The sequence below is a fragment of the Pelophylax lessonae genome (genome assembly GCF_965119305.1).
Source record: "Pelophylax lessonae genome assembly, chromosome: 3".
Taxonomy (NCBI): domain Eukaryota; kingdom Metazoa; phylum Chordata; class Amphibia; order Anura; family Ranidae; genus Pelophylax; species Pelophylax lessonae.
In genome coordinates this window covers 560,811,805-560,828,028 of record NC_138770.1, presented here as the reverse complement: position 1 = coordinate 560,828,028, position 16,224 = coordinate 560,811,805, and the positions used below count along the sequence as shown (strand labels likewise).

General features: G+C 42.4%; 1 protein-coding gene across 2 annotated transcripts in view; it reads right to left on the bottom strand.

The window, feature by feature from the left end:
• DZANK1 (double zinc ribbon and ankyrin repeat domains 1) overlaps positions 1–16,224 on the bottom strand; it is a 107,417-nt gene that overhangs the window by 57,751 nt on the left and 33,442 nt on the right. For both annotated transcript variants that reach the window (XM_082252297.1, XM_082252298.1), the window contains exon 4: positions 2,253–2,370. In XM_082252297.1, the coding sequence (XP_082108423.1) occupies positions 2,253–2,370 (118 nt within the window). The remainder of the gene's footprint in view (positions 1–2,252; positions 2,371–16,224) is intronic.

Genomic DNA, 16,224 nt, shown 5'->3' with positions numbered 1-16,224 from the left:
ATGGCAGTAAAAGTCAATAAACCCTGTATGCATGATACAAGAACAAGCAGAAGTTTCCATAAGAATTGTATCAAAATGTACTAGTTCTTCATTATGTGGGAAAGCCCCCCATACCAGAGTGCTAGAGGGGTCCCACTACATGGCCTATTAGTGAGCTATTAGGACCAGTGTTATATTCGTCAACGAACGTGATTGCAGTCCACTAAACTATGACAAACAATTCAGATGACTGGAATACAACTAAAACTAAAATGGCATTTTAGTCAAGAGATATTGACTAAAACTAAATCGAAATGTAATATAAAATGAACACTATGTATATATCACAGTGCAATATCGCAAGTCCCTTGCCAATGAAAAAGCCCACTTGGGAGATGGAGTTTGTTCACGCTTGAGCTCTGTAATTCGAGGTCCACGTCATCTAGTAAGAGGCCTCCTTTTCAACATACAGAGCACTTTTAGCACTGGAGCACTTTAAAGTGGAAATTCCCTTAGGCACTGAGCACTTTGTCACTATTTATTTTACATGGACTTTCATTTGAACAGTTGTGTTTTTTGATGGACTTTAATATTTATTTTGTATGATATTGCACATTTATTCATCAGATATTCTGTATTGTTTTTTTTTTTGCACATGCACTTTTCATATATGTTTCATAAGCTTTAATTTATTTACAGGTGTTGTTGTATGTATTAATTTGAATTTGCTGGTTTTGCACTGTTATATGCATACTTTCAGCATTGGTGTATGTAAATTTTGTGTTACATTCACACTTAATTTCCAATTAGCCATTTGCTTTTGAGATTTAAAGGGACAACGCAACAATTTTTTTCACATTATTTATTGGCCTAGTATTCAGGATATTTAAGTTGCAGCGGTTCAAACTGTTTCTGTCGGCCGAGCGCAAGAATTTATTTGTTTATAAATAACAATGGCTAAGAGCCGGTTCACACTGGGGCGACCTGTCAGGCGACCTGGTCGCCTGACAGGTCGCCGTAGGTCGCCTGCCATAGAGAAGCTGTGGACCCGTTCTAATAGGAGCGACACAAGTCGCTCCGACTTAGAAAAAGGGTCCGGAGCTTCTTTGGGGCGACCCGGAGCGACCTGCATTGACTTCAATTATATGAACACAGGTTGCCCGGCAAAGTCGGCTCGCCCAAGTGTGAACGGGGTCTAAATCTTTGTCTGTAGTTTTTTCAAACCTTAAAACCATAAACATGTAATTAGATTTTTATTCGAGGAGTATAACATTTTGGACATTCTAGAGCAGGGGTGTCAAACTCAATTTAATCATGGGCCACATCAGCATTATGATTGCCCCCAAAAGGGCTAGTTGTAGCTGTAAGACTAGATGTTCAGAACATACCCGACCCTTATATAAGATGTCAAGAGCCTCCCTACCATCAGAAGTTAAGTCCCCCACCCTCCCTTAGGAGATGCAGAGGCTGCGGACACGGTACAGGAGATGCAGAGGCTGCGGACACGGTACAGGAGATGCAGAGGCTGCGGACATGGTACAGGAGATGCAGAGGCTGCGGACATGGTACAGGAGATGCAGAGGCTGTGGACATGGTACAGGAGATGCAGAGGCTGCGGACACGGTACAGGAGATGCAGAGGCTGCGGACATGGTACAGGAGATGCAGAAGCTGCGGAAATGGTACAGGAGATGCACAGGCTGCGGACATGGTACAGGAGATGTCAGAGGCTGCAGAGGGGTCTTACCGGGCTGTGATGAGGTGCGCGCCACCACTGGACGGAATACCACTGCTGCTTTACATTTAGAAATGGCACTGCCCGACGCCATTACGTCACTGCGTGTGCGCCGCCTGCCCGTGAAGGGCCAAGCATGTACGGGCTTTCCCGAGCAGCGGAGGCGTACCTGCAGTTGACATGTTGACCCGGGCCCGGCCGCAGCCATATTTTTTACAGGCGCTGCTGCCCTCAATTTCCCGGTATCCTGGTAGGTCAGTCCGACCCTGGTTATCAATACAACTTGTTAGCGCTAAGTTTTCAGTAGCAATTGTGAACAACAGGTCAAGCCCTCTTCTCCCCTTTTTAAAATGTTTTTGGATATGCATACGGTATATGCAGTAATACAAAATAAAGTCGTTTTTTACAAAGTAATATGTGTACTGTATGTTTGTAGCACTAGGAAAGTCCCAGTAAATACCCTCCAAATACACCATAGTCACTAGTCGGCATCATTTCATGCACCCGACAAGAAGCATGCAGCATATTTTATGTCTTACCTGTTTGGAGAGATCTTTCAGGAAGTTTTCATCATTATCTTCATCTGATGAGTCTATCTCTGGAGGAACATACTCCACAATAAAGACTTTGGTCACAATGCCACTTTCCCTGTTGTCTCTACAGATTAAATAAATGACAAACAGCACATTGGTACAAATAACAGCTGCAAAGTACCCCAATCAATACACTAAATCTAGCCATAAATGGGGTGATTTTCCCCTCAATTTCCCTATCAGCATAGTCAGTGTTGATGGGGGAATCCCCCCCGTTGGTAGAATACAATGGCTACGGGTTGGCAATATTCGCATGGAAAATCCAACAGAATGGTTGTACCCAAGTTGATCAATTAACTTGGGTACAATGAGCCTGCCCATAGAAGGTTTGAATTTTGGCCTGTCCTTGCTGAACCAGTTGAGTTTCAATCAGTCTATGGCTGGCTTTACAATGTTTTTGGATTAGACTTGCCCAGTGAGATCTGACTGGTTACTATGGGTTATTACATCCTACACATCATTACTGCTCTTTGCACTACCATATGAATCTAAAGTCCAGTATATAATCTATTGCTTTAAAGTGGTTGTAAACCCTTACATATACCCAGCGAAGTCACTGGCCTCAGGTGATACACAGATGAAACAAATCCTCCTACATACGTTGTACCTGTTTATCTGCAGCCATTTCTTTTCTTCAGCTGCTCAAAGTGCAGAAATTTTACAGCTTGTCTGAGCTTTCAGAAACAGGGGGCGGGGAGCTAAATTTACACTCTGCAGAGCTTAGGGAGGAGAGGTCTAAAAGCTGTTTGGAGGGAAGGGACGCAGCTCCCATCACACAGCACACTGGAACAGAGTTGAGGCGGTCAACCACAGGGTGTGTGCTGGGGGTTTATCTCTTGTTGTCAGAAAAACGTGCCAGAAGTGATTCATGCAGAAAGCATAGGAAATTGCATTTTAACGGCTGCTTTAAAAACAATGCATGATGATATAATATACACTAAACAGAAACAAGTTTTATTAAAATCATTAAGACATATTGGTAAGATTATTTTCAAGTGTATGTAAACACAAAACCGGTATTTTTTGAACTAATCATCAGCTCAACCACCTATCTTCCATACATTGTTGATTTACTCACCTGGTATCTACTGCAGGTTCTGTGATTACACTTATAATAATGTGTATTGTACTGCAGGAGTTTGATGATGAAAGTCTGCTAGTTAATTGGCTCAGTTTGATTGAATTATTGGTATCTATTAGTTGCTGGTGGAATACTGTTAAGGTTGGTTGTGTTGTGTTGGTTGAGTCTGTCTCTGATCCAGCGGGGAATGCCCCTGGAAAATGATTTAAGAAACCCCTTGCATGGGGAATCATATAAAAGCCAGCTCTGGCTGAATAAAAGGGTTGTTGACTCCCAGAACTGTATGTCATCCAGTTACTGGTAGGGGGGTTTGCCTTGCATATGTTAGTGCTTCCTCAGCTTCAAGGATTATACAGCGGAGATACCTAGGCTGGGTATTGGAGCTCCACTACAGTCAGTTTTAGGACTTTCCAGTTCCAGAAAAAAAGTAGAACATGCTGCATTTTTCCTGCACTGGACTGTACTGGAACATGGTAAAACGCATAAAAAAACACACCGGAATGCATTGGAACGCATCAAAAAATGCACTGGACTCCAGTACAGTGGGAAATAAAATTGGAGAAAAGAAAAAGCATCTGGAAATGCATACAAAATGCACCGGAACACGCATGCAGAAACGCATCTGGAACAGATCTGGAGTGCGTTTTTGTTTTGTGAACCAGCCCGCAGTTTGGATATGTTACAGATGTGTTTTTGCATGCTGATTTTTGATGCATTCAGGTGAATTTTTGATGCGTTTTCAATGCATTCCATCTCATTTATTCCCCCGAAAGTTTCCTGTTTTCTAGGGGTTTTTTTGCTGTATGTGTATTGTTGCATTTTTTTTATGTGTTTAGATGCATTCCAGTGCAGTTCCTTGCAGACAAAAATGCAGCATGTTCTACTTTTGTTGACTGTGTTGAATTGCACTACAATGGTGTGAACTTTGCCAATAAAATCCATGTAAAATCCATGTAGATTGTAAACTCTAACGAGCAAAGCCCTCTGATTCCTTCTGTATTAAAGTGTATTGTATTTGTACTGTCTACCCTCAAGTTGTAAAGCACTGCGTAAACTGTTGGTGCTATATAAATCCTATATAATAATAATAATAATGTAACCTAGTGCCCATACGTTTTTGATGCAGGAAAACGCACTGAACTGCATGTGGTATGAACCAACCCTAAAGGTAATGCCTAAGTTCAGTTTTAAATTACAACAACACATCAGAAGCCCAGACATCACTTTTGCAAGGCAGCTAAAGACTATCAGGGGGCGTCTGCACAAATTCTCTATATACTGTGTATATACAGTACCTTGCAAAAGTATTCGGCCCCCTTGAACTTTGCGATCTTTTGCCACTTTTCAGGCTTCAAACATAAAAATTTAAAACTATAATTTTTTGTGAAGAATCAACAACAAGTGGGACACAATCATGAAGTGGAACGAAATTTATTGGATATTTCAAACTTTTTTAACAAATAAAAAACTGCAAAATTGGGCATGCAAAATTATTCAGCCCCTTAGCTTTCAGTGCAGCAAACTCTCTCCAGAAGTTCAGTGAGGATCTCTGAATAATCCAATGTTGACCTAAATGACTAATGATGATAAATAGAATCCACCTGTGTGTAATCAAGTCTCCGTATAAATGCACCTGCACTGTGATAGTCTCAGAGGTCCGTTTAAAGCGCAGAGATCATGAAGAACAAGGAACACACCAGGCAGGTCCGAGATACTGTTGTGGAGAAGTTTAAAGCCGGATTTGGATACAAAAAGATTTCCCAAGCTTCAAACATCCCAAGGAGCACTGTGCAAGCGATAATATTGAAATGGAAGGAGTATCAGACCACTGCAAATCTACGAAGACCTGGCCGTCCCTCTAAACTTTCAGCTCATACAAGGAGAAGACTGATCACAGATGCAGCCATGAGGCCCATGATCACTCTGGATGAACTGCAGAGATCTACAGCTGAGGTGGGAGACTCTGTCCATAGGACAACAATCAGTCGTATACTGCACAAATCTGGCCTTTATGGAAGAGTGGCAAGAAGAAAGCCATTTCTTAAAGATATCCATAAAAAGTGTCATTTAAAGTTTGCCACAAGCCACCTGGGAGACACACCAAAGATGTGGAAGAAGGTGCTCTGGTCAGATGAAACCAAAATCAAACTTTTTGGCAACAATGCAAAACGTTATGTTTGGCGTAAAAGCAACACTCTGAACTCATCACCCTGAACACACCATCCCCACTCTCAAACATGGTGGTGGCAGCATCATGGTTTGGGCCTGCTTTTCTTCAGCAGGGACAGGGAAGATGGTTAAAATTGATGGGAAGATGGATGGAGCCAAATACAGGACCATTCTGGAAGAAAACCTGATGGAGTCTGCAAAAGACCTGAGACTGGGACGGAGATTTGTCTTCCAACAAGACAATGATCCAAAACATAAAGCAAAATCTACAATGGAATGGTTCACAAATAAACATATCCAGGTGTTAGAATGGCCAAGTCAAAGTCCAGACCTGAATCCAATCGAGAATCTGTGGAAAGAACTGAAAACTGCTGTTCACAAACGCTCTCCATGCAACCCCACTGAGCTCGAGCTGTTTTGCAAGGAGGAATGGGCAAAAATTTCAGTCTCTCGATGTGCAAAACTGATAGAGACATACCCCAAGCGACTTACAGCTGTAATCGCAGCAAAAGGTGGCGCTACAAAGTATTAACGTTAGGGGGGCCGAATAATTTTGCACGCCCAATTTTTCAGTTTTTTATTTGTTAAAAAAGTTTGAAATATCCAATAGATTTCGTTCCACTTCATGATTGTGTCCCACTTGTTGTTGATTCTTCACAAAAAATTATAGTTTTATATCTTTATATAAGGGGGGAAGGGAAATATGAAGGATAAAATGGGGGATAAAAAGGATATTGCAGGGGATCGGCACGTTGGTAGAATGTATATAATGTGGTATAAATTATATATAAAATAAAAGTACATGACATAGCATCAATGTAAAATAGTTTATAGAAAAGCCGATGCCCTATATAGGTATTAATGAGGTAAAACGGGAAAGGGGGGGACAAAGGCGGGACTTTAAATGAGGTGTGCGGAGTCGGTGGTCACAATAAAGAATGCAATTTTATAAAGATAAAGGTTTTAATGTATATCATGAGGAAATAGCATATATGGCATAAACACATTGATACAGGTGACATCAACAATACATGTGTGAAATGGCACAATCCCAATGTAATAAAAGGCATCGTAGATACCAAATAATAACTCAAGAAATACACAATGAGAAAAATAGATCATTGATAAAAACATTAAAACAGGTAACATGTTAATATTGGTAAGGAGTGCATCCATATTAGACTCGACGCGTTTCGTGGATACATTCCACTCGTCAGGAGCCAAGTGCACCCCAAATCATAATTTCAAGGGAAGGTCATTTCATACAAGATGTTGTAGATGGATGCTCCCAAGGGGTCAGAGAAGTCTGTTCCGGGAGCTGTAGGAGCCCAGACTGGGGACAAAGGCACACCACACAGGCATTCTACGATGTCATGAAGGTGACAAAAGTGTTTGGGAGATGATATCAAGATGTTGATCTCCAAGGATATCTATGGGTAAGGATGTTCGATTAATATAAAGAAAATTTTTTTCTCACTGTGACTACAGTGACGGGTAGGGAGTAATCAAGTTGATATAAAGGGTAAATCTAGAGGTAAGTATAAATACCTAGATGAATTAAATTCAATTAATCGAGGGAGATAAGCTGGATCATCTGAAAAACTTCAGGAATGCTGAAAAAGGAGAAAACTAATTGGTAAAAATATATAAAAAATATATGAGAGTGTATATATGTATATTGGAGAATATACGTAAAAGGCCACACCCAGCATTGACATTGAGTGAATAATGGTGACTGAATAAAGTGAGGTGCGAATTGTGAAAGCAAAAGTGAAAGGGTGAATAAAGGTGAAAAATAAGGGGGGGAAAAAAGGGGGGGGGGAGGTGCTTCAGTGTTGGGTAACAGTCAAAAGAAAAATAGGAAAGCCATGGGAGTGAAAATTAAGGAATAGGGTGCAAAAGTGTCCAAACCACCAAGGGCAGTGATAGAGAATGTGAAAGGGTAAAGGTGCTCAGAGCAGCATCAAGGGGCAAATGAGGTGACAACAGGGAATGCCAGGAGGAATACCTAACGTCCGCAGCGATGGGGCTCCTAGCGTCACGTCCGCGCTCAAAAGTGGAGGAGGCGCTGTCATGTCCAGGATCAAAGCGCCGTCCCGGATCCGGACAAACGCCACCTCCCTAAGTATGAGCGCGAGAGTGGAATCACATGGCGGCGCGAGGACGCTGTCAATAGACGTCACACGCACAGCATGGATGACGTGGCGCCGAGGCGCGACGGGAAGCCGCCCATACCCCCGCGTCCAATCAACGGATGGGCAGAAGGGGGGAGAAGGGAGGCCGCCGAAGCGCCTCGCAGCTCCCGGAAGTAAACGACAGACCATGGGATATATACAACCTAGTAATAGCAATCCATAGAATACAAACAAGTTACTACCCATGACAAAAGGGACATACTCGAAATAAATATGTATAAATGGATATTGCCAAGATAGTAGCAAGCCCAAAACAAAAGGGGGGAAGGGGGCCTGCATATGGACCAACCGTGAACCAACCGCACACCTCCATCCCTATGCATATTCAAAAAATATATAACAAAACACAGGACAAACAAAGACAAAACAGACAAAAAGACAAAGACAGTTGGGACTTTAAATGAGGCGGTGCCTGCCCAGGGCTAGCCGCCTCCATCCCTGTTCATTGTATAAGGGGGGAAGGGAAATATGAAGGATAAAATGGGGGATAAAAAGGATATTGCAGGGGATCGGCACGTTGGTAGAATGTATATAATGTGGTATAAATTATATATAAAATAAAAGTACATGACATAGCATCAATGTAAAATAGTTTATAGAAAAGCCGATGCCCTATATAGGTATTAATGAGGTAAAACGGGAAAGGGGGGGACAAAGGCGGGACTTTAAATGAGGTGTGCGGAGTCGGTGGTCACAATAAAGAATGCAATTTTATAAAGATAAAGGTTTTAATGTATATCATGAGGAAATAGCATATATGGCATAAACACATTGATACAGGTGACATCAACAATACATGTGTGAAATGGCACAATCCCAATGTAATAAAAGGCATTGTAGATACCAAATAATAACTCAAGAAATACACAATGAGAAAAATAGATCATTGATAAAAACATTAAAACAGGTAACATGTTAATATTGGTAAGGAGTGCATCCATATTAGACTCGACGCGTTTCATGGATACATTCCACTCGTCAGGAGCCAAGTGCACCCCAAATCATAATTTCAAGGGAAGGTCATTTCATACAAGATGTTGTAGATGGATGCTCCCAAGGGGTCAGAGAAGTCTGTTCCGGGAGCTGTAGGAGCCCAGACTGGGGACAAAGGCACACCACACAGGCATTCTACGATGTCATGAAGGTGACAAAAGTGTTTGGGAGATGATATCAAGATGTTGATCTCCAAGGATATCTATGGGTAAGGATGTTCGATTAATATAAAGAAAATTTTTTTCTCACTGTGACTACAGTGACGGGTAGGGAGTAATCAAGTTGATATAAAGGGTAAATCTAGAGGTAAGTATAAATACCTAGATGAATTAAATTCAATTAATCGAGGGAGATAAGCTGGATCATCTGAAAAACTTCAGGAATGCTGAAAAAGGAGAAAACTAATTGGTAAAAATATATAAAAAATATATGAGAGTGTATATATGTATATTGGAGAATATACGTAAAAGGCCACACCCAGCATTGACATTGAGTGAATAATGGTGACTGAATAAAGTGAGGTGCGAATTGTGAAAGCAAAAGTGAAAGGGTGAATAAAGGTGAAAAATAAGGGGGGGAAAAAAGGGGGGGGGGAGGTGCTTCAGTGTTGGGTAACAGTCAAAAGAAAAATAGGAAAGCCATGGGAGTGAAAATTAAGGAATAGGGTGCAAAAGTGTCCAAACCACCAAGGGCAGTGATAGAGAATGTGAAAGGGTAAAGGTGCTCAGAGCAGCATCAAGGGGCAAATGAGGTGACAACAGGGAATGCCAGGAGGAATACCTAACGTCCGCAGCGATGGGGCTCCTAGCGTCACGTCCGCGCTCAAAAGTGGAGGAGGCGCTGTCATGTCCAGGATCAAAGCGCCGTCCCGGATCCGGACAAACGCCACCTCCCTAAGTATGAGCGCGAGAGTGGAATCACATGGCGGCGCGAGGACGCTGTCAATAGACGTCACACGCACAGCATGGATGACGTGGCGCCGAGGCGCGACGGGAAGCCGCCCATACCCCCGCGTCCAATCAACGGATGGGCAGAAGGGGGGAGAAGGGAGGCCGCCGAAGCGCCTCGCAGCTCCCGGAAGTAAACGACAGACCATGGGATATATACAACCTAGTAATAGCAATCTATAGAATACAAACAAGTTACTACCCATGACAAAAGGGACATACTCGAAATAAATATGTATAAATGGATATTGCCAAGATAGTAGCAAGCCCAAAACAAAAGGGGGGAAGGGGGCCTGCATATGGACCAACCGTGAACCAACCGCACACCTCCATCCCTATGCATATTCAAAAAATATATAACAAAACACAGGACAAACAAAGACAAAACAGACAAAAAGACAAAGACAGTTGGGACTTTAAATGAGGCGGTGCCTGCCCAGGGCTAGCCGCCTCCATCCCTGTTCATTGTATAAGGGGGGAAGGGAAATATGAAGGATAAAATGGGGGATAAAAAGGATATTGCAGGGGATCGGCACGTTGGTAGAATGTATATAATGTGGTATAAATTATATATAAAATAAAAGTACATGACATAGCATCAATGTAAAATAGTTTATAGAAAAGCCGATGCCCTATATAGGTATTAATGAGGTAAAACGGGAAAGGGGGGGACAAAGGCGGGACTTTAAATGAGGTGTGCGGAGTCGGTGGTCACAATAAAGAATGCAATTTTATAAAGATAAAGGTTTTAATGTATATCATGAGAAATAGCATATATGGCATAAACACATTGATACAGGTGACATCAACAATACATGTGTGAAATGGCACAATCCCAATGTAATAAAAGGCATCGTAGATACCAAATAATAACTCAAGAAATACACAATGAGAAAAATAGATCATTGATAAAAACATTAAAACAGGTAACATGTTAATATTGGTAAGGAGTGCATCCATATTAGACTCGACGCGTTTCGTGGATACATTCCACTCGTCAGGAGCCAAGTGCACCCCAAATCATAATTTCAAGGGAAGGTCATTTCATACAAGATGTTGTAGATGGATGCTCCCAAGGGGTCAGAGAAGTCTGTTCCGGGAGCTGTAGGAGCCCAGACTGGGGACAAAGGCACACCACACAGGCATTCTACGATGTCATGAAGGTGACAAAAGTGTTTGGGAGATGATATCAAGATGTTGATCTCCAAGGATATCTATGGGTAAGGATGTTCGATTAATATAAAGAAAATTTTTCTCACTGTGACTACAGTGACGGGTAGGGAGTAATCAAGTTGATATAAAGGGTAAATCTAGAGGTAAGTATAAATACCTAGATGAATTAAATTCAATTAATCGAGGGAGATAAGCTGGATCATCTGAAAAACTTCAGGAATGCTGAAAAAGGAGAAAACTAATTGGTAAAAATATATAAAAAATATATGAGAGTGTATATATGTATATTGGAGAATATACGTAAAAGGCCACACCCAGCATTGACATTGAGTGAATAATGGTGACTGAATAAAGTGAGGTGCGAATTGTGAAAGCAAAAGTGAAAGGGTGAATAAAGGTGAAAAATAAGGGGGGGAAAAAAGGGGGGGGGGAGGTGCTTCAGTGTTGGGTAACAGTCAAAAGAAAAATAGGAAAGCCATGGGAGTGAAAATTAAGGAATAGGGTGCAAAAGTGTCCAAACCACCAAGGGCAGTGATAGAGAATGTGAAAGGGTAAAGGTGCTCAGAGCAGCATCAAGGGGCAAATGAGGTGACAACAGGGAATGCCAGGAGGAATACCTAACGTCCGCAGCGATGGGGCTCCTAGCGTCACGTCCGCGCTCAAAAGTGGAGGAGGCGCTGTCATGTCCAGGATCAAAGCGCCGTCCCGGATCCGGACAAACGCCACCTCCCTAAGTATGAGCGCGAGAGTGGAATCACATGGCGGCGCGAGGACGCTGTCAATAGACGTCACACGCACAGCATGGATGACGTAGCGCCGAGGCGCGACGGGAAGCCGCCCATACCCCCGCGTCCAATCAACGGATGGGCAGAAGGGGGGAGAAGGGAGGCCGCCGAAGCGCCTCGCAGCTCCCGGAAGTAAACGACAGACCATGGGATATATACAACCTAGTAATAGCAATCTATAGAATACAAACAAGTTACTACCCATGACAAAAGGGACATACTCGAAATAAATATGTATAAATGGATATTGCCAAGATAGTAGCAAGCCCAAAACAAAAGGGGGGAAGGGGGCCTGCATATGGACCAACCGTGAACCAACCGCACACCTCCATCCCTATGCATATTCAAAAAATATATAACAAAACACAGGACAAACAAAGACAAAACAGACAAAAAGACAAAGACAGTTGGGACTTTAAATGAGGCGGTGCCTGCCCAGGGCTAGCCGCCTCCATCCCTGTTCATTGTATAAGGGGGGAAGGGAAATATGAAGGATAAAATGGGGGATAAAAAGGATATTGCAGGGGATCGGCACGTTGGTAGAATGTATATAATGTGGTATAAATTATATATAAAATAAAAGTACATGACATAGCATCAATGTAAAATAGTTTATAGAAAAGCCGATGCCCTATATAGGTATTAATGAGGTAAAACGGGAAAGGGGGGGACAAAGGCGGGACTTTAAATGAGGTGTGCGGAGTCGGTGGTCACAATAAAGAATGCAATTTTATAAAGATAAAGGTTTTAATGTATATCATGAGGAAATAGCATATATGGCATAAACACATTGATACAGGTGACATCAACAATACATGTGTGAAATGGCACAATCCCAATGTAATAAAAGGCATCGTAGATACCAAATAATAACTCAAGAAATACACAATGAGAAAAATAGATCATTGATAAAAACATTAAAACAGGTAACATGTTAATATTGGTAAGGAGTGCATCCATATTAGACTCGACGCGTTTCGTGGATACATTCCACTCGTCAGGAGCCAAGTGCACCCCAAATCATAATTTCAAGGGAAGGTCATTTCATACAAGATGTTGTAGATGGATGCTCCCAAGGGGTCAGAGAAGTCTGTTCCGGGAGCTGTAGGAGCCCAGACTGGGGACAAAGGCACACCACACAGGCATTCTACGATGTCATGAAGGTGACAAAAGTGTTTGGGAGATGATATCAAGATGTTGATCTCCAAGGATATCTATGGGTAAGGATGTTCGATTAATATAAAGAAAATTTTTCTCACTGTGACTACAGTGACGGGTAGGGAGTAATCAAGTTGATATAAAGGGTAAATCTAGAGGTAAGTATAAATACCTAGATGAATTAAATTCAATTAATCGAGGGAGATAAGCTGGATCATCTGAAAAACTTCAGGAATGCTGAAAAAGGAGAAAACTAATTGGTAAAAATATATAAAAAATATATGAGAGTGTATATATGTATATTGGAGAATATACGTAAAAGGCCACACCCAGCATTGACATTGAGTGAATAATGGTGACTGAATAAAGTGAGGTGCGAATTGTGAAAGCAAAAGTGAAAGGGTGAATAAAGGTGAAAAATAAGGGGGGGAAAAAAGGGGGGGGGGAGGTGCTTCAGTGTTGGGTAACAGTCAAAAGAAAAATAGGAAAGCCATGGGAGTGAAAATTAAGGAATAGGGTGCAAAAGTGTCCAAACCACCAAGGGCAGTGATAGAGAATGTGAAAGGGTAAAGGTGCTCAGAGCAGCATCAAGGGGCAAATGAGGTGACAACAGGGAATGCCAGGAGGAATACCTAACGTCCGCAGCGATGGGGCTCCTAGCGTCACGTCCGCGCTCAAAAGTGGAGGAGGCGCTGTCATGTCCAGGATCAAAGCGCCGTCCCGGATCCGGACAAACGCCACCTCCCTAAGTATGAGCGCGAGAGTGGAATCACATGGCGGCGCGAGGACGCTGTCAATAGACGTCACACGCACAGCATGGATGACGTGGCGCCGAGGCGCGACGGGAAGCCGCCCATACCCCCGCGTCCAATCAACGGATGGGCAGAAGGGGGGAGAAGGGAGGCCGCCGAAGCGCCTCGCAGCTCCCGGAAGTAAACGACAGACCATGGGATATATACAACCTAGTAATAGCAATCTATAGAATACAAACAAGTTACTACCCATGACAAAAGGGACATACTCGAAATAAATATGTATAAATGGATATTGCCAAGATAGTAGCAAGCCCAAAACAAAAGGGGGGAAGGGGGCCTGCATATGGACCAACCGTGAACCAACCGCACACCTCCATCCCTATGCATATTCAAAAAATATATAACAAAACACAGGACAAACAAAGACAAAACAGACAAAAAGACAAAGACAGTTGGGACTTTAAATGAGGCGGTGCCTGCCCAGGGCTAGCCGCCTCCATCCCTGTTCATTGTATAAGGGGGGAAGGGAAATATGAAGGATAAAATGGGGGATAAAAAGGATATTGCAGGGGATCGGCACGTTGGTAGAATGTATATAATGTGGTATAAATTATATATAAAATAAAAGTACATGACATAGCATCAATGTAAAATAGTTTATAGAAAAGCCGATGCCCTATATAGGTATTAATGAGGTAAAACGGGAAAGGGGGGGACAAAGGCGGGACTTTAAATGAGGTGTGCGGAGTCGGTGGTCACAATAAAGAATGCAATTTTATAAAGATAAAGGTTTTAATGTATATCATGAGGAAATAGCATATATGGCATAAACACATTGATACAGGTGACATCAACAATACATGTGTGAAATGGCACAATCCCAATGTAATAAAAGGCATCGTAGATACCAAATAATAACTCAAGAAATACACAATGAGAAAAATAGATCATTGATAAAAACATTAAAACAGGTAACATGTTAATATTGGTAAGGAGTGCATCCATATTAGACTCGACGCGTTTCGTGGATACATTCCACTCGTCAGGAGCCAAGTGCACCCCAAATCATAATTTCAAGGGAAGGTCATTTCATACAAGATGTTGTAGATGGATGCTCCCAAGGGGTCAGAGAAGTCTGTTCCGGGAGCTGTAGGAGCCCAGACTGGGGACAAAGGCACACCACACAGGCATTCTACGATGTCATGAAGGTGACAAAAGTGTTTGGGAGATGATATCAAGATGTTGATCTCCAAGGATATCTATGGGTAAGGATGTTCGATTAATATAAAGAAAATTTTTCTCACTGTGACTACAGTGACGGGTAGGGAGTAATCAAGTTGATATAAAGGGTAAATCTAGAGGTAAGTATAAATACCTAGATGAATTAAATTCAATTAATCGAGGGAGATAAGCTGGATCATCTGAAAAACTTCAGGAATGCTGAAAAAGGAGAAAACTAATTGGTAAAAATATATAAAAAAAATATATGAGAGTGTATATATGTATATTGGAGAATATACGTAAAAGGCCACACCCAGCATTGACATTGAGTGAATAATGGTGACTGAATAAAGTGAGGTGCGAATTGTGAAAGCAAAAGTGAAAGGGTGAATAAAGGTGAAAAATAAGGGGGGGAAAAAAGGGGGGGGGGAGGTGCTTCAGTGTTGGGTAACAGTCAAAAGAAAAATAGGAAAGCCATGGGAGTGAAAATTAAGGAATAGGGTGCAAAAGTGTCCAAACCACCAAGGGCAGTGATAGAGAATGTGAAAGGGTAAAGGTGCTCAGAGCAGCATCAAGGGGCAAATGAGGTGACAACAGGGAATGCCAGGAGGAATACCTAACGTCCGCAGCGATGGGGCTCCTAGCGTCACATCCGCGCTCAAAAGTGGAGGAGGCGCTGTCATGTCCAGGATCAAAGCGCCGTCCCGGATCCGGACAAACGCCACCTCCCTAAGTATGAGCGCGAGAGTGGAATCACATGGCGGCGCGAGGACGCTGTCAATAGACGTCACACGCACAGCATGGATGACGTGGCGCCGAGGCGCGACGGGAAGCCGCCCATACCCCCGCGTCCAATCAACGGATGGGCAGAAGGGGGGAGAAGGGAGGCCGCCGAAGCGCCTCGCAGCTCCCGGAAGTAAACGACAGACCATGGGATATATACAACCTAGTAATAGCAATCTATAGAATACAAACAAGTTACTACCCATGACAAAAGGGACATACTCGAAATAAATATGTATAAATGGATATTGCCAAGATAGTAGCAAGCCCAAAACAAAAGGGGGGAAGGGGGCCTGCATATGGACCAACCGTGAACCAACCGCACACCTCCATCCCTATGCATATTCAAAAAATATATAACAAAACACAGGACAAACAAAGACAAAACAGACAAAAAGACAAAGACAGTTGGGACTTTAAATGAGGCGGTGCCTGCCCAGGGCTAGCCGCCTCCATCCCTGTTCATTGTATAAGGGGGGAAGGGAAATATGAAGGATAAAAAGGGGGATAAAAAGGATATTGCAGGGGATCGGCACGTTGGTAGAATGTATATAATGTGGTATAAATTATATATAAAATAAAAGTACATGACATAGCATCAATGTAAAATAGTTTATAGAAAAGCCGATGCCCTATATAGGTATTAATGAGGTAAAAC